The following is a 27,668-nucleotide window of genomic DNA, read 5'->3' as shown; positions in this document are numbered from 1 at the left end:
TTTCAGTTTTTTAAAAACTATTTCATCTTAAGCCATTAACTTCCCAGTTTGGTTTTATTGGTTATTTGGTCTGAATATTTTATAAAGTAAGGCAAAAGTTTTGGACATCAAAGGTTTCAAAGATACATTTAATGTCAGAGAAATCCTGAAATGTTTTTTCTTCACAACCATCGTATGCAATGTTCCCTACAACTTTAATGTAATTTCTCTATACTATACTTTAGCCATTTTTGCTGACGTTATATCTTCATCCCACAATGTTCAACATAACTAAGCTTCTTGTAGAGCAACTTCACATTCTAAAGCTTCCAAAATACATTTGAAATATCACTAAAACAAAAAAATACTTTATTAACTCAGAAACCTGTAAAATACTTTTGGTATGGTTATCCTCTTGCCCATTGACAGAAGATGGAATCAAGTATGAGGAAGTAGACCGGCTAGCACATCCTCGTTCCAAATTCATTGTTCGTGTGCTGGGACGGCAGTTCTTTAAAGGAAACAAGACATCGAGGAAACGAGATCTTCCAAAAGCAGTTTGTTACAGTGAGTAGATCTTGGGAATAATAATATGCCAAAACATGGTACATTACTGTCATGTTTTCCACGCTAATCCAACATAATGCTCCTTAAGTTTAAAAACTTCTTCATCGTTCTGCCGACTCCAGCAGTTCCTTCACCTAGTTCAAATCGCAGTTACTTTCGGTAATTGCAAAAAAAAAACCTTTATCTTCAAACTGCCGCCTTAAGATAGATTTATTTTAAAATGTACACTTTACAGCTTAAATGTCCCTTTGGTATGTTCACGGAAGTGGAAATTGGTGATGAGCTAGTACAGCTGCGGAAGCATCAAAACTACCTTGCGCCTTTAATAATTGCATAAACTAAAGACGGAACGTGAGGTTCATAAGTTAGTGATTTTGATCTCCAGGACTAATTTCCCGGGATTTGGACGAGCACACAGTGGTACTCTAAACGAGTGAGGCGCCGCCACCCACGAACCTGCGTCCTCGCTCTCCATCGCTCCGCGTTCGCCGCTCCTCGGGCGGACTCTCCGAGTAATAACAACAATGGCACCTGAGCAGCAGTCCGGCCCCTCCTCATGGGGCACATACAGACCTCTGTCCTTGAAATCCACCAAGAGGAATGAGGACCGGCCGTGGAAAACCCAACTAATTTATCTGCAGTGCTGTGAGTCATAAATGTTTCGCATGTCATCTTGTGTATTGCTCAGTGACAAGTAGACTGCAGCATGTAAACATGTTCTGATAAAAACCCTGCCTGGTAGTTACCTGCCTCCATAGTTAAAGTAAAAATACAGAATTCCTCAGCCGTAATTGGCGACAGCTTTTCATATATGCATTACGTGTCATTCAAGGAGTTACTTGTGTATTCTGGGAACTGTAGTTTAATCTTGCTTTCAAATATATTCTGTGTGATTTCAACACCTTGAGTTAAACGTATCAGCTGATTATACGGGTGACGGCTTCCACATAAGTTTTGAAATACGATTTCATAACTTGCGTAGTTTTGTTGTGTGTGTTGTAGTTTGGGAAAAATCTGGATGAGAGTAATTAAAATATTCTTTTAGAAACATTGCCTAATAAATGGGCATTTGCTGCTTTTATGGTTCATAACTGAACCCCAAACTCCCGAGCTAGCTTATGAAAGGATTTGACAGCACCTGAACATTACTCCGCGTCAACTATAACCAGAGCATTATAACCAGTACGCCCTGCTCGGGAAGTATTTTCTTTAATGATATCAGATTACGTGTAAAGGTCTGGCATCTTTCTACAGATTTTCAAAAGAATAAGCAGTCCTTATTTTTAAAATGGTTCAAACAAAACTTAAATCTGTGTGATATAACCGCCACCCCCTTCCTCCCCATCTTTTCCACGTGGATATTAAATCAGCCAAATTGTTCGTGCATAGTTAGAAGAAAGATATGTCACTGCTGCTACCGGAAGTTTATTGCACTGGTCACGCATTTGCGACGTAACCTACGTCCTTGTTTTTAATATGGAATAACTGGTGCGAATGTGCCGCAAATCCTCACGTAACGTAAATTGTTCTTGAATGGGTTTGGATACTGTATTGAAATTGAGGACAATCTAACTGGTTCATTTTTAGAAAATTTCATTTTATGCGGTTTAATATTTAATCTAGCAACTTTAATTTGTTTGCTTCAGCAAAACCTTTGTTTTTGGTTGTGATCTAGTTGTTGTAAACCATTGTGTTCTGCCATGATGGGAGATCTAGATTGTACCAATTTTCTTTCCGGCTGAGTATCTCCTCCCTCCCCCCCCCCCCCCATGCCAACTTCAGTTCAATCAAAATTGAGCTGCTCCAGTCCTAAAAGAAACAAACCCCACTAATCTGTGCTTTGTGCTTGCTGATGTACTTTACTCAGGCAAGCAGTACCTCATTCAAAACACTCTCTTGTTCAATGGTTTCATTTAATATATCAGAGGATATATACCGTACACGGCCTGCAATTCTTGCTCTTTGCTGACGTCCATGAAACAGAAGAAAACCGGGAGGAATGAAGACAGAAGAACATTAGAACCCCAAAGCCCCACCCACTTCCTGTGCACAAGCATCAACCCTCCCCCTCCTCCCACTTATTCTAGCAGGAAGCATTAGTGCCCACCACCCACCAAGAGAGCAGTAGCAAGCCCTCAAAGAGCGACCTTGACTTGCAGTCTAACAAAGCTATTGTTCACCTGACAATTTGACATGCCACAGGCTCTCTCTCTCTCTGTCTGTCACTAACAAGGTACAGAGAGGTGTCACCAAGAGTGAGACAAACAGATCAGTTTCAGTGTTTCAATCTGAAGTGACACTTATTCGAACTCACCCGACTGAAGAATCAGCAGAATTTTTTCCACCACCTGCACCCTCAATTGTGTGTGTGTGAGAGAGAGAGAGAGAGAGATCTCCCAAATATAGAGGCCTCCAGTAGCTGCATCTGCTGTCCCGCCGTTCCAGCCTCTGTAATGTACCAGATTTTTTTGGTGATGCCAGTGGGGAATCAAATCGCCTAGGGCTGCGCCCCAAAGACTCCTGTCTTCCAGGCCGCTCCTGGAAATATCGAGAAATGGCCTGTTGGCCAGCTCTGTAGAGAATTACACTTTGAGTGCAGCTGTATGGACTCCGACAGGACCCCAGCCATCTTGAAAAGGAAAAACAAGACATTAAATAGAAGAATTTAAGCTGTGCAGATGAGCTTGAAGAAGTCGCCCTCTGACCCCATATTAACTCCTCCCAGAAGTTCTTCTTATGTTCAATTTCTTTCATACATTTGTATTTGTCCATCTCCATTGTGGCCTTTGGTCTTATAACCTCTGAGAAGTTTGTATTCCTCTAATTCTGGTCTTGTACACCTATTTATATTGCTCCACAATTAGTCTTCAACTGTAGCTCTGGAATCCCTCAATTTCCACCCCTCCTCCCAATTTCAAGTATTTTCTTCTGCAGCTTGATGTCAATTCTCCGATAAAGGATCATAAATGAAATAATTAAATGTTATACTGTCACTTGGCAGTAAGAATAACTATACTGAGCATTGGAGAGAAAAATATTTACCGAGATATATGGGTCCAATTTGATCCTGAAAGATCTTTAGCATGCTTTCCTTGATCAGTCTGAATGATGCTTGTGGTGGCAATGATTGATCTTCATAGAGCTTCACGGATGTGATCAGTGACACAAGAAAAAAAAAAGTTCAGAAAAAATGATAAAGACAAAATGGAGACAAGTATGTCTTACTCCATTTGACAAATGAATTTAACACCCTCAGCGGATAGATGGAGCTGTGCAAGCTGCTGCTCAAGTTTTGACTCTTGACAATCGATCTGTGTGATTAAGTAGATCCATAACGGAATGCCTTGTAGATTGATGACTATTGAAGTGCTGTATGATGCTTTTACATCATGAAAGTAAAAACTCTGACCTATTTTGCTTGTTACTTCCTGACAAACTGAAGACATTTCTTTCAGAATTGCTGCACATTACCTAAGATCTTAAAAGCTAGACTACAAATGGTGAACAGAATTTAAATAGTATGGTGCAGATTTTGGATCTGCTTCCACCTTCAAATCTATAAAAGTTCAAACAGTTGAATTGTTGCATTTTCCTTAAATATACTGACAATCTATTAAGATCTTGAAGAAACCCTTATTTTTGCCAGTTTGCAGTGATGTTAATGGATTATCACATTATGATTTTCCTGCTACTTGGTGGGCAGAATCTTTGTGTATCTTAAAAACTCTCTGAAATCTGTTGTCCTGCTGAGGTTTTCCAGTTCTCAAGGTAGCATCTCTGTGCAGCAATCAAGTGTAGATGAAGTGCCTTAGAGACTGCTTGCCTAGCAGATGTCCATAGCTGGTCAATTTCTGGAGGGTTATTGCTTATTCACTTCACAGCTGAAGACATAAACTTGGCTTCAAACACTTTCCTGATCGTTTCATTTCTGCTGTTGCAACATCTTGTGTATCTGCAATATATTATTATACAGAACATTGCTGAAAGAGCCAAGACCAGTCAACATACTGATCTAATGCATCATACTGTTATACTAGAACTATTCCTTTGCATATACAACTATCATCTAAATCCCACCTCTTGCAGTTACTGTCACTGTTGTTTTGGAGAGGTAACTGGTCATTGCTGGATCATGCTTTATTTCAGATTCTTGTTTGTTTTTTTTGATGTTCTGGTCTTTTTGGATGTGTTAGAGCCATGCAGGGGAACAACCTCTGTTAGTTAATTAATTAACTAAATTAGTGATACAACATGGTATAGGCCCTACCGGTCCTTCGAGCTACGCCACCAGCAACCCCCGATTTAACCCTCGCCTTATCACGGGACAACTTACAATGACCAATTAACCTACTAACACTGGTACATCTTTGGACTGTGGGAGGAAACCCAACCCTTCAAACTGCTTAATATTTGTTAAATGGTAAGGCTGAACATTTGAAAACAGCAAATAGCAATTCTGGCAAGGCAAATACATCCTAGCTAATCATGTGGATTAGATTCTTAGAATAGTAAAGCACAGGGGCAAACTGATGGGTTCAGAAAATCTGTTAGCTCTCTGCACGTCCCACTGAACTGTTTCATCACCATAGTTCTTTAATTGTTCCTTCAACAATTTACTTAATTCCTTTCTTTCAAAATCATGACAACTTGATGCTTAACTAGAATGCTCCCTTCTAAATTTTTGCATTAAGTCTGTGTCTACTCATTATCAGTGGTACAGCCAGTGGAAATTATTTCTCATTATCTTAAAAAGGGCTCATCATGCTTTTGACTTTGTGGAATAAAATCATCGACCAGAAAATTCACTTAGATCTCTTTTCCAGAAATGTAGTGTGATCTCCTCAGTGTTGCCAGCATTTACTTCATTGTTTCAGATTTCCAGATGCAGTATTTTGCTTCAGAACCTCTTCATCAAATCTCATAAAGTTCTCTCTGCTTAGAGCAACAATACTGGTTCTCCACATAACCAGAGACCCTTAGTTGGGACATTTTTCTAGTAAATCTCTATTGTACACTTTTCAAAGATATGGTTCCAAAAAGGGTGAATTCTAACAGATGTGTAATAAATGCTTGATATTAAGTGTTTGCATCTATAATTTATTTCTAGCCTGTGAATTTTAGTGGGACCATTGACTTTAAATACAATTCCTGGTGGTCCTTCACTGGCTTGATGGAACATTTAAGAAAAGTATCTGTCATTCCGCTGTGGCTTTTAGTAACATTGGCCAAGCAAAGACAGCAGATTCTCATCATTACAGGATGCAAGGGAGCCATTTAGGTTTTTATGACAGTGGTAGCTTTATGGTTTAAAGTGATGGAAGTTAAAATATTATTGCCTGATTTTGCTTGAAAGTTGTTATTAAATTCTGTCTTTCCAAATCAAAGTTTTCTCAGTAATTATGACCTTGCCACTTCGGAATTATTCTTTGCCAACCCACACATTTCATTAATGACCTTGTGACAAAGAAATCTTTCCAACCTCCTACCTCCTACCTGAAATGGCCAAATAAACAGAAGCCTAGTTGGGATGGATGGTAAATGTTGGCTTGACTGGCAGCTTCTTCACTCTTTTGGATGAGTTGAAATTGATGGAGGAGAGAGTAGTAGGAAGAATATTGCCAAGTTTGGTGATGATAAAAGGTATGAACAAGCTTCACTGCAATTGATGAGTAGAGGCAAAAGTGTATGAGCATGATTTTATGGAACGGAAGCAGATGGTGTTTTCTGATGGAGAGTGTATGGGGTTAAAAATTCACCTTGGGTTGACCAGGTTTAATACATCCTAATTAATGTTGTCCAGTCTAGCACAGTGCCCAATGACTGTTTGAGGCAAGGGATAAAATCTGTGATTCTTACTGCTTCACCAAAGAAAACTTATCTATATATCTCTCTAGGGTGCCTAAGGTTTTTGCATGGCTCTGTAGTCATTTTATATATTGATATTGTACTGTACTGCTGCAAAAAAAAACCAAACAAATTTCATGACGTATGTGAGTGATTAAAAGAAGCTGTGTACATACATCTACTGATGCTTCTGGACGCATCTTCAGTGATGTTCCTGGAATCATCAGGTGTTTTGGGTCTTTCAACATCATACAACCTCCTCCAGGTGACCCAGCCAGGGCTGATCAGACACCAGCTTGTGTCCAGATGGCTAGCTACTTATGACTCCATGGCTCCCCCCTTTTGAGCCACAGCCATCTTGAGGCCCTCTCTGCCACATCGGTGGTACTGCGGATGGCTCTCCTCTTCCTCTCTCCCTCGATGCCCAAATTGCTGAAGGAACGGGCTTCAAATCCCCTACAACCGACCTCCACTGGGAGACACCTCGCTCTCCATCCAGCCTGCTGACAGTTGCTGACCAGTCCTGCGTACTTGGAGAGCTTCCCTTCAAAGGCCTCTTCCAAGCTATCTTCCCATGGTGGAGCTGTCAGCTCCAGCAGCACCACTTGCTTAGTAGATTCAGACACTAGGACAATGTCTGGTTGCAGGGTAGTGGCTGCAATATGGTTGGGGAACTTCAGCTGCCCTTCGAGGTCCACCAACAACTGCCAGTCCCCTGCAGATGTTCTTTAGGCAGGTATTGGCTGCTCCCCAGCTCTGACAAAGGCAATGGTCTGCTTGGAGGGTCGGGCTACAGAAAGTTGTAAAATTATTCTGCTCCATCTTGGGTACTAGCCTCTGCAGTATGCAAGACATCTTCAAGGATTGGTGCCTCAGAAAGGCTGCATCCATTAATAAGGACCTCCATCACCCAGGACATGCCCTCTTCTCATTGTTAATGACAGGAAGAAGGTATAAAAGCCTGAAAGCATGAAGGCACACACTCAGCAATTCAGGAGCCCTTCCACCCCTTTGCCACCTGATTCCTAAATTAACACTGAACCTGTGAACACTATCTCACTTTTTATATTATTTCTATTTTACACTATCTTAACTTAACTATTTGATATACATATACATACTGTAGTTGAGTAATTTATTTCTTTCTATATTATCATGTACTGTGTTGTACTACTGCTGTTAAGTTACCAAATTTTACAATACATGCCAGTGATTATAAAGCTGATTCTGATATGGGTCTTAATTGTCAACTGAGAATGGGAAATGATCAAGGAGAGGGGTATTATGGTTGGGGAAAGGGGGAGGGAGTGGAAAGCTCCAGAGTGACATTCTGTAGTGATTAATAAACCAATTGTTTGGAGACAAATGACCTTGACTGGTGTCTCAGGGCTAGATGTGTCTGTACCTGTGCTACCCAGATTTGCAAACTCACTCTCCGTTCACCTTGACAAATACAGTACTGCACAAAAGTACTAGGCATCTTAGCTATAGTGTTTGTCTAAAATTTTGCATAGTACTGGAGAACAGATTTTGGTAAAAGCAGGTGATGGTGAGCTTGACTAATGGATATGAATCCGGTAGGAGAGGTCAGCTGGAGTGTAGCTCAAGGGAGAATGTGAGTGCAGTGAGCTGAGTAGACTGATGGTAGTGTGGGCTAACAAGAGAACTGCACAAAACTGAGATGCGTACATTGGCACCTGTCAATATGTGCACTCACCAGCAGATGTGCCTTTGACCATGATTTACCTGCATTCATCCTTCCTCCCCATGACTGTTCCTATCCATAAATCTCTTCTTTTACAGTGCCCTGTGCTTTCTAATCTCTTTACTTATAACTCCTATTTTATCCTTATTCTCTTCACCCTCTGATGCTGGACAACCTTCTACCTTCCCTCATCTGGGCACACTTCCCATTTCTACCCTGCCACCTTCTCTTCCATAACACTCTCACGTGTCTTGCCCACGCCTACCTTTGCTTTCCCCATATCTACTTCACTTATGTAATCTACTTGTCACTCAATACTGCCACTGTTTGCCCTCTTCAAGGCATTCACAGTTGCCTTCAATGCCAGTCCTAGCAACTGTTCTGTGCAAAGCCTCCAACCTAGCTCAGATGCAGTCCCCACTTGCTTCTCAGAAAATCCTGGGGTAAACATTAGTTGCCTACAGCTGCTGCTCTGTGTGGCAGATTTCTGTCTTCTAGTGCTATGCTGGCTTGTCTGTCTGTCTTAGCTGCATGATTTCTCTGATGATAGAGGTGGATTCATCTTGCAGGATCATTTCATCTGGCTGTGTCATTGTCCATAAACCCTTTCATGTTGGTTGTGGCCACTTCCTGTCACCCAGCCGCAACCATCTGTTGTGCCGTGTATAACTTCAGCCACGAGTCCTTTCTCCTTGATGCCTATTGACTTCAGTTTAACCAGAGCTCCTGGTGCCTCAGTTGATCGAATGCAGGCAATCTGACAAACTGACACTCTGATGTATGTGAGATGAATAAAATGGAATCTGTTGATGACATCTTCCATTATGATACTGGTTGTAAGTGGGCTAATTGTGAAATAATTTGCGAGCTTGGATTTGTACTGCTTTTGTAAGCAAAATGTAGCTGCCATTCTTCCACATTGCGAGGTTGTAAAAGCTTGGCTGCAAGTGTGGTTTATTGTGGAGCTGAGGTGTTAAGGACTACCACTAGGTTGTTGTCTGTCCCCATGTTATTTGTAATAGCTCGTTGTCTCACCCACCTCCTGTATCATGTGCATCAAGTTGAATTAGTTGGAGATTAATGAAGGAATCTAGCTTTTAGTTTGTAAGTACAACTATGTTAGGATGTTCCTTGACAAATCTTAGTTCTCGCAATTTAAAAATCAGTGTCCAGAGTTTTACAAGCTAGTTTATTGAAGAGAACATCTATTTCCATTTTACACTCTCAAGTCCCTGCCTAATACCGTTGTAATCACCCCCAATTAAATACTTTCTCATACATTCTGCTGCTATTGTTTTCTGTGGCAATGCTGAGGGTCAGGCAGTTATGGTCCCAATCTCCAAAATGCTTGTCCAGCAAGAGATTTGTCACCTAATCAGGTTCACCGCCTAGTACTAGATCCATTATGGCCTGTACACATTAGAACACAGAACAGTACAACACAGGAACAGGCCCTTCAGCCCACAGTGTTATGCTGAACCAATTAAATTAGTAATCAAATAGCCAACTAAACTAATACCTTTTGCCTACACAATGTTGGTATCCTTCCATTTCTATCATGTGCCTGTCTAACTTCTCTTAAGAATCCCTGCTGTATCTGCCTCTGCCACCACCTCAGGCAGCGCATTCCAGGCACCCAGCACTCTGTATATATTTTTAAAAACTGACCCTCACATCTCTTTTGAAATTGTCCCCTCTCACCTTAAATGCATGCTCTCTGTTACTAGACACCCTGGGGGGAATAAAAGATACTGCCTGTCTTCTCTTTCTGTGCCTCCTAATCTGATAAACCGCTATGAGATCTCCTCTCAGCCTCCGCCATGCAAGAGAAAGCACACACTTGTCTAGCCTCTCATGCCTTCTAATCCAGCAGCATCTTGATAAACATATTACTCACCCTCTTCAAAGCCTCAACATCCTTTCTATAATAAGGCAACCAGAACTGATTTAAATACTCCAGATGTGGCCTAATATGAGTTTTAGAAAACTGCAACATAATTTCTTGACTTTTGAACTCAATGTCTTCACTAATAAAGGCAAACATGCCATATGTCTTCTTAGCTACCTTGTCCACTGATGGAGGTGCTTTCAGGGAGTTATGAACTTTGACCCCAAAATCCCTCTGCTTATCAATGCTGCTAAGGGTCTTGCCCTGAATGCACTGACTCTTTACATTTGACCTGCCAAGGTGTAAAACTTGACATTTGGCCAGGTTAAACTCCATCTGCTATTTCTCCGCCCGTATCTGCAACTAATCTATATCCTGCCGTATTTTTGTCAATCGTCTACGCTATCCACAGTGTACTAACCCACCCATTTACATTTTCATCCAGATCATTTACATGCATCATACAGCAGTGCTTCTGGTACAGATCCATGTAGAATGTCACTAAATACAGACCTCCAGCTAGAGTAAGTCCCTTCAACAACTACCCTCTGTCTTGATGGGCAAGCCAGTTCCAAATCCAAATGGCCACTTCACTCTGAATCTCATGCATCTTAACCATCTGTATAAGTATCCCATGAGGGTCGTTCCCAGATGCCTTACAAAAATCCGTGTAGACAACAACCACAGCTCTACCTTCATCGGTCACTCTTGCCAAAAACTCATGTTAGTAATACACGACTTGCCCTGCACAAAACCATCTTGGCTCTCCCTAATTAGGCCATCATTTTCCAAATGCTCATTAATCCTATCCTTAAGAACTTTCTCCTGTATTTGCTTCTGTAGTTTTCCTAACACTGCCGTGAGGCTCCCTGGTCTGTAGTTTCCAAGATTATTTCTGATTCCCATCTTGAAGAATGGAAGAACATGAGCTTTTCACCAGTCCTCCGGGACCTTGACTATTGCTAGAGAAGACATGAAGATATTGGTCAAGGCTCCAGCAATCTCTTCTCTTGACTCTCTCAATAACCTGGAGTATATCCCATCAAGCCCTGGGACTTACTCACTTTAATGCTCTTTAAGAGACCCAACACTACCTTTTCCTTTACCTCGAAATGCTCTAGTGTATTAATTCAATCAGGACTAATCTCGCTAACTTTCACAGCCCTCTCCTTACCAATGTAATATTCTCATTACGAACCTTACCCACATCCTGCACATGCAAACAAATGTCTCCCTTTTTATCCCTGAGTGGTCCTCCCCTCTCCCTAGTTACCTTCTTGCTCTTCACGTATCTATAAAATGTCTTAGGATTTCTCTTTATTCCTAGTTGCAAATGAATTTCTATGGCCCGCCTGGCTTTCCTAATTCCCTTCCTGAGTGCTTTCTGGTTTCTTTATAATTCTCAAGAGCTCTGTTTGATTCTCCGTCCTAAGCTTTACATACAGTGGTGCTAGAAAGTTTGTGAACCCTTTAGAATTTTCTCTATTTCTGCATTAATTTGACCTAAAATGTGATCAGATCTTCACACAAGTCCTAAAACTAGATAGAGAACCCAATTAAATACATAACATAAAAAAACATATTTTTCATTTATTTATTGAGAAAAGTGATCCAATATTACATGTATTTGTTGGAAAAAGTATGTGAACCTTTGGTTTCAATAACTGTTGCGACCCCTTGTACAGCAATAGCTTCAACCAAACATTTCAAGTAGCGTTGATCAGTTCTGCACATTGGCTTGGAGGAATTTAAGGCCATTTTTCCTTATAAAACTGCTTCAACTCTGGGATGTTGGTGGGTTTTCTTGAATGAACTGCTTGCTTCAGGTCTTTCCACAATATTTCTGTAGCATTAAGGTCAGGACTTTGACTCACCATTCCAAAACACCAATTTTCTTCTTTTTAAACCATTGATTTACTCTTGGCTTTCGGATCATTATCTTGTTGCATTATCCAACTTCTATTAAGCTTCAGGTGATGGACTGCTACCCTGACATTCTCCTGTAACATGTCCTGATAAAATTGTGAATTCATTGTTCCCTCCAACGATTGCAAGCTGTCCAGGCCTTGAGGCCGCAAAGCGCCCCCAAACCATGATGCTCCTTCCACCATGCTTCACTGTTGAGATGAGGTCTTAGTGTTGGTGTGCAGTGCCCTTCTTTCTCCAAACATAGCAGTGTGCACTTCTGCCAAAAGCTTCAACTTTTGTCTCATCTGTCCACAGAGCACTATCCCAGAAGCATTGTAGAACATCCAGATGGTCTTTTGCAAACTTGAGGCATACAGCAATTTAAAAAAAAATTTTGACCAGTTGTTTCCTCTGTGATGTCCTACCATAAACATCATTCTTGTTCAGTGTTTTTCTTGTAGTGGACACATAAACAGGGACTTCAGCAAGTTCTAGAGATTTCTGCAGGTCTTTTGCTGTTACCCTTGGGTTCTTTTTCACCTCATTTAGCATTGCACATTGTGCTCTTGGTGTGAACTTTGCAGAATGCCCACTCCTAGGGAGAGTAACAAGAGTTTTGTGTTTCCTCAATTTGTAGACAATTTCTCTTACTGTGGACTGATGAACACTCAGGTCTTTAGAAATGCTTTTGTAGCCTTTTCCAGCTTCATGCATCTCTGCAATTCTTCTAAGCTCCTCTGAAAGTCGTTTTGATCGAGGCATGGTGCACATAAACAGAACATCCTTGAGAAAGCAGGCTCTGTCAGTAACCCGACTTTGTGTGACATTTTTGGAGACAGGGCAGCTCTACAAACTACACCTCCGCTCTCATCTCATTGATTGGAACCCCTGACTATAAATAGCTTTTTAGAAGGCATTACCCCAGAGGTTCACAAACTTTTCCCAACAAATACATGTAATATTGGATCATTTTTCTCAATAAATAAATGAACAAGTATGATGTTTTTGTGTTATTTATTTAATTGGGTTCTCTTTATCTAGTTTTAGGACTTGCGTGAAGATCTGAATACGTTTTAACTCACATTTATGCAGAAATAGAGAAAATTCTAAGGATTCACAGACTTTCTAGCACCCCTGTACTTTACCTTTTTCTGAACTAAATTCATCACCTCTGACATCCTAGGTTGTCTTGCCCTGCCATCCTTATCCTTCATTCTGATTGGAACATACCTCTCCTGTACTGTGTGTGGTTGATCTTTAAACACCCTCCACATATTAGATGTGGACTTGGCCAAAATCAGCTATTGCACTAAAAGTCTACAGTAGTAGTGGTAGAGAAGTCAAAATAATACTTATCATCCACTAAGCAGGCCGATCTCTGCAATGTTGGAGGGGAGCTACAATCTTAGATGCAGCCTGTTTTCTCTCTCTAACTCTGACTCAACATGCTCTAACCTTCTCGATGTACTTATCCCTATCTCCTTTGCACTAGCACCAGTCTCTTCCCCTTGCACAAAGAAAGGGCCTCCATTTATACCCTTCAAAACCCCTGAGTCTAGTATTTTTCTCATCCATTAGTTGTACCTGTTGCACTTCTACAAGTCAGACACATCATTTAGGAAAACAGAGACAACAGATCTGACAAAAGATCTAATCTCCCATCTCTAGACTGTCACAACGTCCCATACTGACACCATTTTGTCTTTGAACTTCTCTCTTATTTTGGCATGTACCAAGGAGGAACCACAATTAACTATTTACTTACTTACTCCTAGCATTGAAATATACACACTTCAAACTATCCACCCCATCATATTTATTACTTTGCTCGTGTCTGTTTTTACTGGCCCTGACATCTATGTTCCTCACCATCCCTCCACTTTCTGACCTGGTGCTCCGGTTCCTGTTCCTGTCAAACTACTTTAAGCCTTCCCCAGTGGCAGTAACAAATCTTCCAGCCAGGATATTGGTTCCCTTCCAGTTTATGTGTAGTTTGTCCTTCTTGTAAAGTTCACCCCTGCCTTAGAAGAGGTTCCAGTGATCCAAGAACCTGAAACGCTGTCCCCTGTAACAGTTCCTTGGCCTCTCATTTATCTGTACTATTATCCTATTCCTGCCGGAGATTACTACTTGGAGTTCCTGCTCTTTCCTAACTCCCTGTACTCACCACACAGGACCTCTTCCTCATTTCTACCTGTGTCACTGGTGCCAATGTGCACCATGACCTAGCATTGCCCGTCAGTGGTGGGTAAATTCATGGAAAGTATTCTTAGAGATGGTATATATAATTATCTGGATAGACGGGGTCTGATTAGGAACAGTCAACATGGATTTGTACGTGGAAGGTCATGTTTGACAAACCTCACTGAATTTTTTGAAGAGGTTACTAGGAAAGTTGACGAGGGTAAGGCGGTGGATGTTGTCTATATGGACTTCAGTAAGGCCTTTGACAAGGTCCCACATGGAAGGCTGGTTAGGAAGGTTCAATTGTTAAGTATTAATATTGACGTAGTAAAATGAATTCAGCAGTGGCTGGATGGGAAACGCCAGAGAGTAGTGGTAGATAAGTGTTTGTCAGATTGGAGGCCGGTGACTAGTGATGTGCCTCAAGGATCTATACTGGGTCCAATGTTATTTGTCATATACATTAGTGATCTGGATGATGGGGTGGTAAATTGGATGAGTAAGTATGCAGATGATACTAAGATAGGTGGAGATGTGGATAATGAAGTAGGTTTTCAAAGCTTGCAGGGAGATTTAGGCCAGTTAGAAGAGTGGGCTGAAAGATGGCAGATGGAGTTTAGTGCTGATAAATGTGAGGTGCTACATTTTGGTAGGACTAATCAAAATAGAACATACATGGTAAATCGTAGAACAGAGGGATCTAGGAATAATGGTGCATAGTTCCCTGAAGGTGGAATCTCATGTGGGTAGGGTGGTGAAGAAAGCTTTTGGTATGCTGGCCTTTATAAATCAGAGCATTGAGTATAGGAGTTGGGATGTAATGTTGAAATTGTACAAGGCATTAGTGAGGCCAAATTTGGAGTATTGTGTACAGTTTTGGTCACCGAATTTTAGGAAGGATGTCAACAAATTAGAGAGACTACAGAGAAGATTTACTAGCATGTTACCTGGGTTTCAGCACCTAAGTTACAGAGAAAGGTTGAACAAGTCAGGTCTTTATTCTTTGGAGCGTAAAAGGTTGAGGGGGGACTTGATAGAGGTGTTTAAAATTATGAGGGGGATAGATAGAGTTGACGTGGATAGGCTCTTTCCATTGAGAGTGGGGGAGATTCAAACAAGAGGATATTAGTTGAGAGTTAAAGGACAAAAGTTTAGGAGTAACATGAAGGGGAACAACTTTACTCAGAGAGTGGTAGCTGTGTGGAATGAGCTTCCAGCAGAAGTGGTTGAGGCAGGTTTGATGTTGTCATTTAAAGTTAAATTGGATAGATATATGGACAGGAAAGGAATGGAGGGTTATAGACTGAGAGCAGGTCGATGGGACTAGTTGAGAGTAAGAGTTCGGCACGGACTAGAAGGGCCGAGATGGCCTGTTTCTGTGCTGTAATTGTTATATGGTTATATGATATCTGGCTGTTTACCCTCCCCTTTGTGAATATTCTGCAGCTGCTCTGAGACACTTTGGACCCTGGCACCTGGGATGCAACACAACATCCGGAAGTCTCTTTCACAGCCACAGAATTTCCTGTCTGTTCCCCTATCTAGTCTCCTATTACTATCACTCTTCCTGATTTATCTTCATTGGTCATGGCTTCAAAGGTTATGGGGAGAAGGTTGGTGTATGGGGTTGAATGGGATCTGGGATGAGCTATGATGGAATGGTGAAGCAGACTTGATGGGCTGAATGGCCTAATTCCACTCCTATGTCTTATGGTCTAAATGACACAGCATCGTTAGACACTGCTTGTTCTCCTCAAAGCCATTTGAGCCAAAGTCTCCTTCTCTTGTATCAGGAATCCTTTCTGGAAGTACCTAACAAATTATGTCCCAACTAAATCTTTTGCCAATCAATATTAGGGAAGTTAATCATTCAAAATGGTTCAGTTTCTCTTTAATCAGAGAAGGTATACAACCTGAAATACTTGTCTTAGCAGACCTCCATAAAGAACAGAAGAACCCCAAAAGTATAAATGACAGAGAAACATAGCTGCACTCTCCCCACCCCTCCATGCAAACAGCAGCAAGCATCAATGCATCAGTTGAGGTCATTCATGACAACTTATAGGCACAACTCAACTCAAATTCAGAGTAAGTTCATTATCAAAGTGCATACAGTATATGTCACCATCTACATCTCTGAAATTCGTTTTCTTGCAGACATACTCAGTAACTCCAAGAAACACAATAGAGTCAATGAAAGATTGCACCCAACAAGACGGACAAACAACTAAGTGTGCAAAAGAAAACAAGCTGCAAATACAAAACAAAAAAAAAGAATAATAATAAATAAGCAATAAATATCAAGAACATAACATGAAGAGTCCTTCAAAATGCGTCCAAAGATTGTGGGAACAATTCAGTGATGGGGCAAGTGAAGTTATCCCCACTGGTTCAAGAGCCTGATGGTTGAGGGTTAATAACTGTTCCTGAATCTGTTGGTGAGGGTCCTGGGGCTCCTGTGCCTCCTTCCTGATGGCAGCAGTGAGAAGAGAGCATAGCCTGGGTGGTGTGGGTCCTTGATGATGGATGCTGCTTTCTTGTGACAACACTCCACGTAGATGTGCTCAAGGTGGGGAGGGCTTTACCCGTGATGGACTGGGCTGTATCCAATAGTTTTTGTAGGATTTTTTGTTCAAGGGCATTGGTGTTTTCACGCCAGACTGTAATGCAACCAGTCAATATACCCTCCACCACACATCTATAGAAGTTTTAGACATCATGCCAAAGCTAAGCAAACTTCTAAGGAAGTAGAGGCACTGCTGTGGTTTCTTCATAACTGCACTTGTATGCTGAGCCCAGCACCGATCCTCTGAAAATGATAACACTGAAGAAATTAAAGTTGCTGACTCTCTCCACCTCTGATTCCCCAGTGAGGACCTTTGGCTCATGGACCTGCAGTTTCCTCCTCCTGAAGTCAATAATCAGCTCCTTGGTTCGGCTGATATTGAGTGAGAGGTTGTTGTTGTGGCATCACTTGGCCAGGTTTTCATTCTCCCTCCCACATGCTGATTCATAATCATCTTTGATTCGGCCAACAACAGTGTTGTTGTCAGTAAACTTAAATATGGCATTGGAGCTGTGCTTAGCCTCACTGCCATAAATTCAAACTCAAGTTTAATTGTCATTCAAGTATACATGAATATCCATGAATTCAGCCAAATGAAACATCGTTACACTGAGGCCAAGGTGCAAATTACAGTACATTCACACATAGCATAAGGCATATATTGCAAGATATCAGTAAAGTACAGTTACAAAAAAAATATAGATCCGGAACCCTGAGTCCATGGATGTTGCAGAAATCTGCAGTCAAACACAATGTGGCTTACCTTCTGCTGAACGAACATTGGGGGCAGCACAGACACCGTGCCACACCACCTCCTGAGAAGTGTACCAACTCTGATGCCTCTCTCCTGGGTAGCTGTAAGCAGGCGACACCGTGGCTCTGGGCCTAGTCCTCACTGTGACCGAGGCCATGCAGCTCCTCTGCTGTCTGCCAGTAAATCAGTGAATTGGACCTGCAGCATTCCACATTAAGATTGTCCAACAGATTCTTGCGATCACAAGAAAAGCGACTAAGGCAGTCACTGGCTGTTAGACTTTACACCACCTTCATGCTCCGATGCCTCTCGAGTGCAGGCAGTAGCACAATATACACCAAGTCCAGCTCCTTCAGTTTCTCTGCTGATGAGCCACTCGCTGATGGGGCAGACCTGCAGTACTTTAAATTCTTAATATCCAACAGGATCTTGCAATCATTAAAAAAAAATACATTTGAAAAGGACAATGACCCCTCATAGAAGCCTCTGCAATTGAATGCACCCCCATATTACTGGTAGTATAAAGTGAGTAGAAGTACACACAAGGAGCTTTTGAGCACACGCATGAAACTTTTGAGTACTTCTGATGTGCTGATAACATATAATTTGATCTTTGATTACATTTCCTTCACTGACACTTTGTTTTAACAGTTATTTAGTGCTCCAGAGCCTTGTTGTGTTAATCCCAGCTGATTTACTTGGATTTTAAATTCTGAGAAGCCATTCTTCTTTTGTCTTAGTTATTTTAGTAAACTGCGGAGCTAGATTTCATAATTTTCCCTGAATTTTAAGTATAGTTTTAGACTTCCACATTTTGCTAATCTCCAGGAAAATCAGATTAAAGAAAATAATAACATAAATTTGAACTGAACAAAATATCAACTCTCTTTCATTGATTCTTACTGAGTGCCGAATACAATTGTGACATGTTCAGTGCATTACTAAATTTTTTACTTGTGGCATCGGCTCTTTCTCAGTGGTGCTGGGCAATCCAGTTGGATATTACATTAAAATTGTTTTATTATTGTCACATCACTCAGATGTAGTGGAAGACTTCAATTTGCTTACCATTCAGACATATCATTCCAAACATAAGTACATTGAAGTAATACAAAGGCAATAACAATAACAGAATGCAGAATACACAACTGTATACAGAATCTTGCCATTATCTATTTTTGTATCATTTTCAAATGAGCTGATAACCACCTTCATCATCATCATCATCATCGGGTGCCATGCCCAGTTTGAGCTTTCACTGCCTTGGCCCACACACTCCTGTTTCAGGTCAAGTGGGTCAATTCATTGGTATTCATTTCCAATTCTCTGGCTGCTGTCTCCATCATCATTTGTTTTTGTCGTCCTCTTGCTTTCTTCCCCTCAATCTTTCCCATAATTACCGTGCATTCTAACTCATCTTTCCTAATCACATGTCCACTGAAGTTACGTTGCCTTTTCATGATCTCATACATTAGTTCTCTTTTTGTGTTTGCTCTGTTCATGACATCCTCGTTAGATATTCATTTCGTCCATGATATTCCTTGTATCCTCCTCAAAAACTACATCTCTGCTGCTACAATTTGTTTCCTCATGTTGCTAGATATTGTCCAACATTCTGTGCCATATAACATAACTGGATAAACGTAACATTTCAGTACTCTGAGGCGGGTTGTCATGCCTAGTTTAGTATTGGTCGGTATACTCTTCATTCTCGTAAAGGTGTCTTTTGCCATCCCTATTCTTCTTTTGATGTCCAAGTCACACCTGCCATCTGATGTCACCCAGCTTCCTAAGTAGCAAAAGTTCTGTACTTGTTTTATGTCTTCCCCATTTATTCACAGCCTGCAGATAGGATTCTCCTTCTTTTTGGATATCACCATACATTCTGTCTTTTTGCAATTGATAGATAGACCCATTTTTGCACTTTCTTCAACAATTATATCAATTAAGTTGTGTAGTTCTTCCTCCGTACTTGCAATTAACGCAGTGTCATCTGCATATCTGAAATTATTGATGTTTTCACCGCCAACTTTGATTCCCAAAATGTCTCTTATTTTTGTGATATTATTTCTCTGTACACATTAAATAAATCAGGGGAGAAAACACACCCTTGTCTAATGTCTCTCTTGATTTTCGTAAACTGACTCACTTCTCCATCTGTTCTTACAGTGGCATTTTCTTCCCAGTACAGATTTCTGATTAGGCGGAGGTCTTTCGAATCTAGATCCAGAATTTTCTGTAATATTTCAAATAACTTATTGTGCTTCACTTTATTAAATGCTTTTGTGTAGTCGATAAAACAAACAAAGAAATCCTTTTGCACTTGAATAGCTCATTCTGATAGTATCCTTAACATCAATATTGTGTTCCTTGTACCTTTGTCCTTCACAAAACCACTTTTTTTTGCCTATTTCAGCTTGTATCTTACTTTTACCTCGTCATCAAAATTCTTAGAAGTATCTTGGTTATATGACTCATTAAACTTATGGTCCTATGTAATTCACATTCTATTGTTCCAGCTTTCTTAGGGAGAGTGGTAAATACTGATTTTTTTCATCTCTTCTGGTATTATTTCAGTCTCATAAATGTCATTGATTAAATCAGTAAATTTTCCAATTCCATAATCTTCAAGGGCAATAATTTGTTCTATTACTAATTCATCAGGACCTGCTGCCTTTCCTTTCTTCATCTTATTTATTGCATTACAAACTTCAGATTTTAAAATACTTGGACCTTCAATGTTTTTCTTAATTTCTGGTTTTTCGCCTCGATCGTCTTCAAACAATTCCTGAATATACTCAGTCCAAAAATCAAGAATATCACTGGTAAAAAGCTCCTCTGTTCTTCAGGTGGATGTTTGAAAGCAAAGGACGGTACCATTATCATGGAAAAAGATGAGATTATTAACAGATGGACTGAGTATATTCAGGAATTGTTTGAAGACGATTGAGGCGAAAAACCAGAAATTAAGAAAAACATTGAATTAACCTACTTCACCATACTTATAATAATAATATTCCTGTCAGGGCACTGTATGCAATTGCTTTGGTCTCAGTCATTTAACCCATTGACTAAATCATCTTATCACATAATCCTGACTCCTATTTTGTAACAGGTAACATTACCTTGCAAGAGTTTTGTAGTTCCATTCTGTCTGAGAATTTCTCCATGCCAAAGGTAGAACACTTTCACATGCCTTCCTCACTTTTGGACAAGTATCTTACTCCATTAAGCTGTCGTTGTTGGGATCAGTAAGAGCCACTTATTTTCGTTTCAAAGCATTCTCTGGTACGCTGATAAATTATTGCTCACAAGTTTACCATTCATTATATACTATTTTTTAAGTGATGCCACAGGTAATAAAGATCATGTGTTCCTGATAGTGCTGTCAGACGAAATACTTTGGGGCTCATGCTAGTTATTGCACAATGCCAACATGATTGGAGGATGTCAATGAAAATTTTACAGCCTTCACTTTCCCACTCTGAAGATTCTCCTGTGTTTCATGAAAGTTGTAGTTTCCCTGTTTATGGACCGTATTTAGCGACAGTCTCTGAGTGGTTGGGCTGCTCATCACTGCAGGGTTAGGATGGTATTGAGACAATAAGGACCCAGTTCAACACTGCACAGATTTTCCATGGCTATTCTTCTGGCTTAACTCAGTTTGAAGCACCTGCTTTGAAACAAAAGTCTCAAATCAGAAAGGCCTTTTGACTTTTTTCACTTCTTTTTCACTTCTTTTTCACTTCTGACTCCTGAGCATTTCCAGCATACTCTGATTTTGAAATTTCCAGGACCTACAATTTTAATTTTTATTCAGCATGAATTAATATTGCCTTTATCATAGCATGTGGCTCAAAATGCTTCATGCAACTTTATCAACCTAAAGCTTGACATGAAAGCACAAAAAAGGATGTTGTAGAAGATGACCAAAGCTTGGAAAGGACATCTTTTAAGGAGCATTTCAATAGGTAGAGAAGAGGAGAGCTATTGAGAGAAATTCTAAAATGAGCACTGGAATTTTAATTGAAAACCAAATCCATAAGATATAGGAGCAGAATTAGGCTAGTTCGCTCATCAAGTCTGCTCTGCCACTTCATCATTGCTGATCTATTTTCCCTTTCAGCCCCAATCTCCTGCCATCTCCTTGTATCTCTTCATACCCTGACCAATCAAGAAAAGTATCAACCTTTGCCTTAAATATACCAAATGACTTGGCCTATACAGCCACCTGTGGCAATGAATTCCACACATTCACCATTCTCTGACTAAAGAAATTCCTCTTCATCTCTATCCTAAGAGAATGCCTCTTCTGGACAGAGACTCCCCCACCATGGGAAACATCCTCTCTATATCCACTTTGAGGCTTTTCAACATTCAATAGGGTTCAATGAGGCGACCCTTCATTCTTCTGAATTCCAGTGAGTAGTGGCCCAGAGCCATCAAATGCTCCTCATATGACAGGACTTCATTCCTGGAATCATTTTTGTGAACCTCGTTTGAACCCTCTCCAATGTCAGCACATCTTTTCTAAGATAAGGGGCCCAAAATTGCTCTCAATACTCCAAGTGAGCCCTCACCAGTGCTTTACAAATCCTCTTCGCTTTATTACATCCTTGTAAACATTACACTCCTGTTTTTATATTCTAATCTTCTCGAAATGAATGATAACATCGCATTTATCTTCCTCACAACTGACTCAACCTGTTAATTAACCTTTCAAGAATCCTGCATGAGGACTCGAAGTCCCTTTCCCTCTCAGGCTTTTGAATTTTCTCTCCAATTAGAAAATAATCGACCCTTTATTTCTTCTCTCAAAGTGCATGACCATACACTTCATTCTGTATACCAGCTGCCACTTCTTTGCCCATTTTCCTAATCTAAGTCCGTCTGTAGCCTCTCTACCTCCTCAAAACTACCTACCCCTCCATCTGTCTTCATATCGTCCACAAACTTGACAAAAAAGCCACTAATTCCACCATCCAAGTCATTGACATATAACATAAAATGAAGTGATCCCAACACAGTCACCTGTGGAACACCGCTAGTCATCAGCAGCCATCTAGAAATGTCCCCTTTATTCCTACTATTTGCCTCCTGCCAGTCAGCCAATGCTTTATCCAAGCTCGTATTTTTCCTGTAATGCCAGAGGCTCTTCACTTGTTAAGCAGTCTCATGCGTGGCACTTTGTCAAAGGCCTTCTGAAAATCCAAGTACACAACATCCACCGATTCTCCTTTGTTTATCCTGTTTGTAATTTCTTCAAAGATTCCTAACAAATTTGTCAGGCAAGATTTTCCCTTAAGGAAGTCAATCTGACTATGGCCTATTTTATCATATGCCTCCAAGTACCCCAAATTCACATCCTTAACTATCGACTACAACATCTTCCCAACTACTGAGGGCAGACTAACTGGCTTATAGTTTCCTTTCTTCTGCCTCTCTCCCTTCTTGAAGGGTGGAGTGACAGTTGCAGTTTTCCAGTCCTCTGGAACCATTCCAGAATCAATTGATTCTTGAAAGATCATTACTAATACCTCCACAATCTTTATAGCCACCCCTTTCAGAACCCTAGGGTGTATATCATCTGGTCCAGGTGACTTATCTGCCTTTAGTCTTCCCAGTTTCCCAAGAACTTTCTCTCTAGTTATGGTAACTTCACACACTTCATAACTCCTGGCATCTAGACTTGCACTATATTGCTAGTGTTTTCCACAGTGAAGACTGATGCATAATACTTATTCGGTTCATTGGCCATTTCCTTGTCCCCCATTACTACCTCTCCAGCATCGTTTTCTAGTGGTCTGATACCCACTCTTGCCTGTCTTTTGCACTTTACGTATCTGAAGAAATGTTTGGGATCCGTTTTAATATTACTGGCTAGCTTACTTTCATATTCCAGCTATTCCTTCTTTATGACATTTTAGTGCCTTCTGTTGGGTTTTAAAAGCTTCCCAATCCTCTAACTTCCCACTAATGTTTGCTCTATTATATGCCCTCTCTTGGCCTTAACTTTTCTTGTCAGCACGGTTGTGTTGTCTTTCCTTTAGAATACTTCTGCTGCTCTTTGGTACTTGCATATCCTGTACCCTGTGCCTTTCGAATTGCTCCCAGAAGTTCCAGCCATTACTGCTCTGCTGTCATCCCTGCCAATGTTTTCTTTTTCCCCCCAATCAGTTTTGGCCAGATCCTTTATCATGTCTCTCCAATTACTTTTTCTCCACTATAGTACTGATATATCTGACTTTAGCTCCTCTTTCTCAAATTACACAGTGAGTACTATCATATTATGATCACTTGTCCCTAAGGGTTCCTTTACCTTAATCAATTCCGGTTCATTACATAATACCCAGCTTAAAATAGCTGATCCGCTAGTGGGCTCAACCATGAGCTGCATTATAATGACATCTTGTAGCCATTCTAGAAATTCACCCTTGTGGGATCCCACACCACCCTGCTTTTTCCCAATCTACCTGCGTATTGAAATCCCCCATGACTATCATAACACAGCCTTTATGGTGTGCATTTTCTAATTCCCATTGCAATTTGTAGACTACACCTTTGCCGCTGTTTGGGGGTCTCTATACAACTCCCACCAGGGTCTTTTTACCTTTGCAGTTCCTTAGCTCTATCCACAGTGAATCAACACCTTCCGACCCTATGTCACCTCTTCCTAATTATTTGATTTCATTTTTTACCAATAAAGCCACACCACTCCCTTTGTCTACCTGCCTGTCCTGGACATTAAGCTTCCAGCTATAATCTTTCAGCCATGAATCAGTGATGCACACAATGCCAACCTGCAACTGTACACAAGTTCCTCAACCGTATTCCGTGTACTGCATTCAAATATTACACCTTCAGTTCTGTATTCACCCTTTTCGATTGTGTCTGCCTTTTACATTGCAACTTATCCTGTTGACTGCAAATTGGTCCTACCATCAGCCTGTCCTTGCTAGCAGTCTCACTACACACTGCCTCTGTTTGTAAACCAACTACCTCATCCTCAGCATTATCACTCTGGTTCCCATCCCCCTGGCAAGTTAGTTTAAACGCTTCTGAACAGCTCTAACAAACCTGCCCGTAAGGTTCAGGTGTAGCCGTTCCTTTTTGCACATGTCTTACTTTCCCCAGACAAGATCCCAATGATCCATAAATCTGAACCCCTGCCCCCTGTACCATTACCTCAGCCACACATTCTTCTGCCAAAACTTACTCTCACTGGAGTGTGGCATAGATAGATAGACACTTTATTGATCCCAAAGGAATAGCTGATCCCCTACCAGGCTTAATCATGAGCTGCTCTAAAAAGCCATCTCATAGGCATTCTAGAAATTCCCCCTCTGGGAATCTGGCACCAACCTGATTTTCCCAATCTACCTGCATATTGACATCCTCCATGACTATTGTAACATTGCCCTTTTGGCATGCATTTTCTATCTCCCATTGTAATTTGCAGACCACATCCTTACTACTGTTTGGGGGTCTGTATACAACTCCCATCAGGGTCTGTTTACCCTTGCAGTTCCTTAGCTCTATCCACAAAGATTCAACATCTTCTGATCCTATGTCATCTCTTTCTAATGATTTGATTTCATATTTAACCAACAGAGCAGTGCTACCCGTTCTGCCTTCCTGCCTGTCCTTTCTATATAATGTATATCCTTGATCATTAAGCTCCCAGCTATAATCTTTCATCCTTAATTCAGTGATACCTACATCATACCTGCCAATCTTCAACTGTGCTACAAGTTTATTGACCTTATTCCATTACTGCGTGTGTTCAAATTTAACATCTTCAGTCCTTTTCAATTTTTTTCCACCTTTTACATTGCAACTCATCTTGTTCACTGCAATTTTGCTGTATCAGCAGCTCTCCTCACTACACATTGCCTCTGTTTGTAACACACATCAAAGTTGCTGGTGAACGCAGCAGGCCAGGCAACATCTCTAAGAAGAGGTACAGTCGACGTTTCTTCTTCCAGTTAGTCCTGACGAAGGGTCTCGGCCCAAAACGTCGACTGTACCTCTTCCTAGAGATGCTGCCTGGCCTGCTGTGTTCACCAGCAACTTTGATGTGTGTTGCTTGAATTGCCAGCATCTGCAGATTTCCTCATGTTTGCCTCTATTTGTAAACCAGCTACCTCATCTTCAGCACTATTATCTGCCTTTCTTCAGATACTTTTTGCGTCGAAATATATGCAGCTCGGGACACCAGTCCCACCATGCTCAACCTTCTGATTTCTAACTTTGTCTGTGGTCTTACCAACATCTGCTTCCTGTAACCTTTCCACTAACTGTTCTGGCACTCTGGTTCCCATCCTCCTGCAACTCTAGTTTAAACCCCCACCGTGTCGTGCAGTATTAACAAACCTTCCTGATGGGATATTAGTCCCCCTCTATTTCATTGCAAACTGTCCCATTTGCACAGGTCCCACCTTCCCTGGAAGAGAGCCCAGTGATCCAAAAATCTTATGCCCTCCCTCCTACACCAATTTCTTAGCCACATATTAAACTATAATCTTCCTAGTTCTGGCCTCACTAGAACATGGCACAGGTAGCAATCCTGAGATCACAACCCTATACTTTAACTTGATAGCTAACTCTCTGAACTCCCTGTGCAGAATGTAGTCACTCGTCCTACCCATGTCATTGGTACCTACAGAGACCATCCTGTTCACCCTCCCACTCCAGAATGCTGAGGAATCGATCTGAGATATCCCGGACCCTGGCACCCAGGAGGCAACATACCATCCAGAAATCTCGTTCCCGCCTACAGAACCTCATGTCCATTCCCCTACCTAATAAATACATATCACCACAGCGTGCGTACTTCTCCCCCCTTCCCTCCTGAGTCACAGAGGCAGGCTCAGTGCTTGAGACCTGACCACTGTGACTTTCCACTGTTAGGTCATCCCCCTCGACAGTATCCAAAGTGATATACCTGTTGTTTAGGGGGATGGCCATAGGGTGCTCTGCACTGGCTTTTAACCCCTTTTCCCTTCCCGACTGTTACCTAGTTTCCTGTATCCTGTACTTTGGGTGTAATTACCTCTCTATAGGTTCCTGCAGCCTCTCGAAAGATCCAGAGTTCATTTATTTCCAGATCCTTAATGCAAAATGTTAGGAGCTGCAGCTGGATGCACTTCTCGCAGTTGTAGTCAGGGACAGTGGAGGTCTTCTTGCCTTCCCACATCCCACAAAAGGAACATTCCATTATCCTGCCTGGCATCTCTACTATCCTAGCTGAGCAGTTATAAAGAAGGGATGGAGAAAACACAACTTAAGTTAAGCTTTTCTTTCCATTGCTTTCTCTGACTGAAGCCTCTCTTCATGGAAGCCTCAAAGAGCTAAAGCCTCTGGATGACCACTCTGATGATGGCCACTGCATTCCTTTAACTTGCTCTTGCTCACCAATCCCAATCGCCGACTAGTCACTGGTCAAAGCTCTTTTTCACTCTAGTGACCCACTGCTGCCTTTTGAACTTGGCGGTGGACCTGAGTGAAGTCCCCTCCTCTCAAAATTTCCAGTGTCTGGTTTGGCCACTGGTCAAAGCTCTTACATTAAGTCTTATGTTGGATGTGGACCGAGCAGATTCTTAGAGACTGATTTACAAGCATTTGGAGAAGCATAGTCTGGGGATAGTTGGCATGGCTGTGTGAGAGATAGGTCATGCCTTATCAGCCTGATTGAATTCTTCCAGAAAGTGACAATCCAAATTGAGGACACAACATTAGATGCCATATATATGGAATTTCATAAGGCATTCATAAGGTTCCCCATTCAGCAAGTTGGGAAGCATGGGATCAAGGAAGACTTGGCCTCCTATATTCAAAATTGACTTGCCCACAGAAGGCAGAGGGTGATAGTAGATGGAGACTATTTTGAGACCCCTGCTCATAGAGATTTTTAAAAGTGACTTGGTTGAGCAAGCGGAAGATAGCTTATCATGTTTGCAGATGACACGAAGTTCTGTGCTATTGTGGATAGTGTAGAAAGTTGTGGTAGGTCATTGACAGGATGCTGAGCTGGGCTGAGGGGTGGCAGATTTGTGTGAAGTGATGCACTTTGGAAGTTCAAACTTCAGGTCAGAGTACAAGGATAATGGCAGTATTCTTAGCAGTGTGGAGGAATGTGGGGATAGTGGGGTGAACACCCATAGATCTCTCAATTTGCACACAAGGTGATGTAGTAGTTCAGAAAGTGTATGGTGGGTTGCTCTTCCTTAGTTGGGCAATTGAGTTCAAGAGATGCAATGTAATGTTGCAGCTC

At 41.2% G+C, this 27,668-nt stretch overlaps 1 protein-coding gene and 1 long non-coding RNA gene across 2 annotated transcripts in view; one reads left to right on the top strand and one right to left on the bottom strand.

Moving 5' to 3' along the window:
• The first annotated feature begins 177 nt into the window (after positions 1–177).
• si:ch211-51h4.2 (uncharacterized) overlaps positions 178–27,668 on the top strand; it is a 435,103-nt gene continuing 407,612 nt past the window's right edge. The window contains exon 1 of the mRNA XM_063045772.1: positions 178–1,191. Within this exon, the coding sequence (XP_062901842.1) occupies positions 1,071–1,191 (121 nt within the window). The 5' untranslated portion in view covers positions 178–1,070. The remainder of the gene's footprint in view (positions 1,192–27,668) is intronic.
• LOC134344781 (uncharacterized) lies at positions 3,066–17,550 on the bottom strand. The gene is made up of 3 exons (XR_010017521.1): positions 17,405–17,550; positions 3,589–3,688; positions 3,066–3,175 (listed from the first exon to the last, which is right to left on the bottom strand). It is a non-coding gene; the product is annotated as an uncharacterized LOC134344781 (long non-coding RNA).

This window comes from Mobula hypostoma, chromosome 4 (assembly GCF_963921235.1).
Source record: "Mobula hypostoma chromosome 4, sMobHyp1.1, whole genome shotgun sequence".
NCBI lineage: Eukaryota > Metazoa > Chordata > Chondrichthyes > Myliobatiformes > Myliobatidae > Mobula > Mobula hypostoma.
The sequence above is the reverse complement of the archived record's forward strand: the minus strand, read 5'-3'. Positions and strand labels throughout refer to the sequence as shown.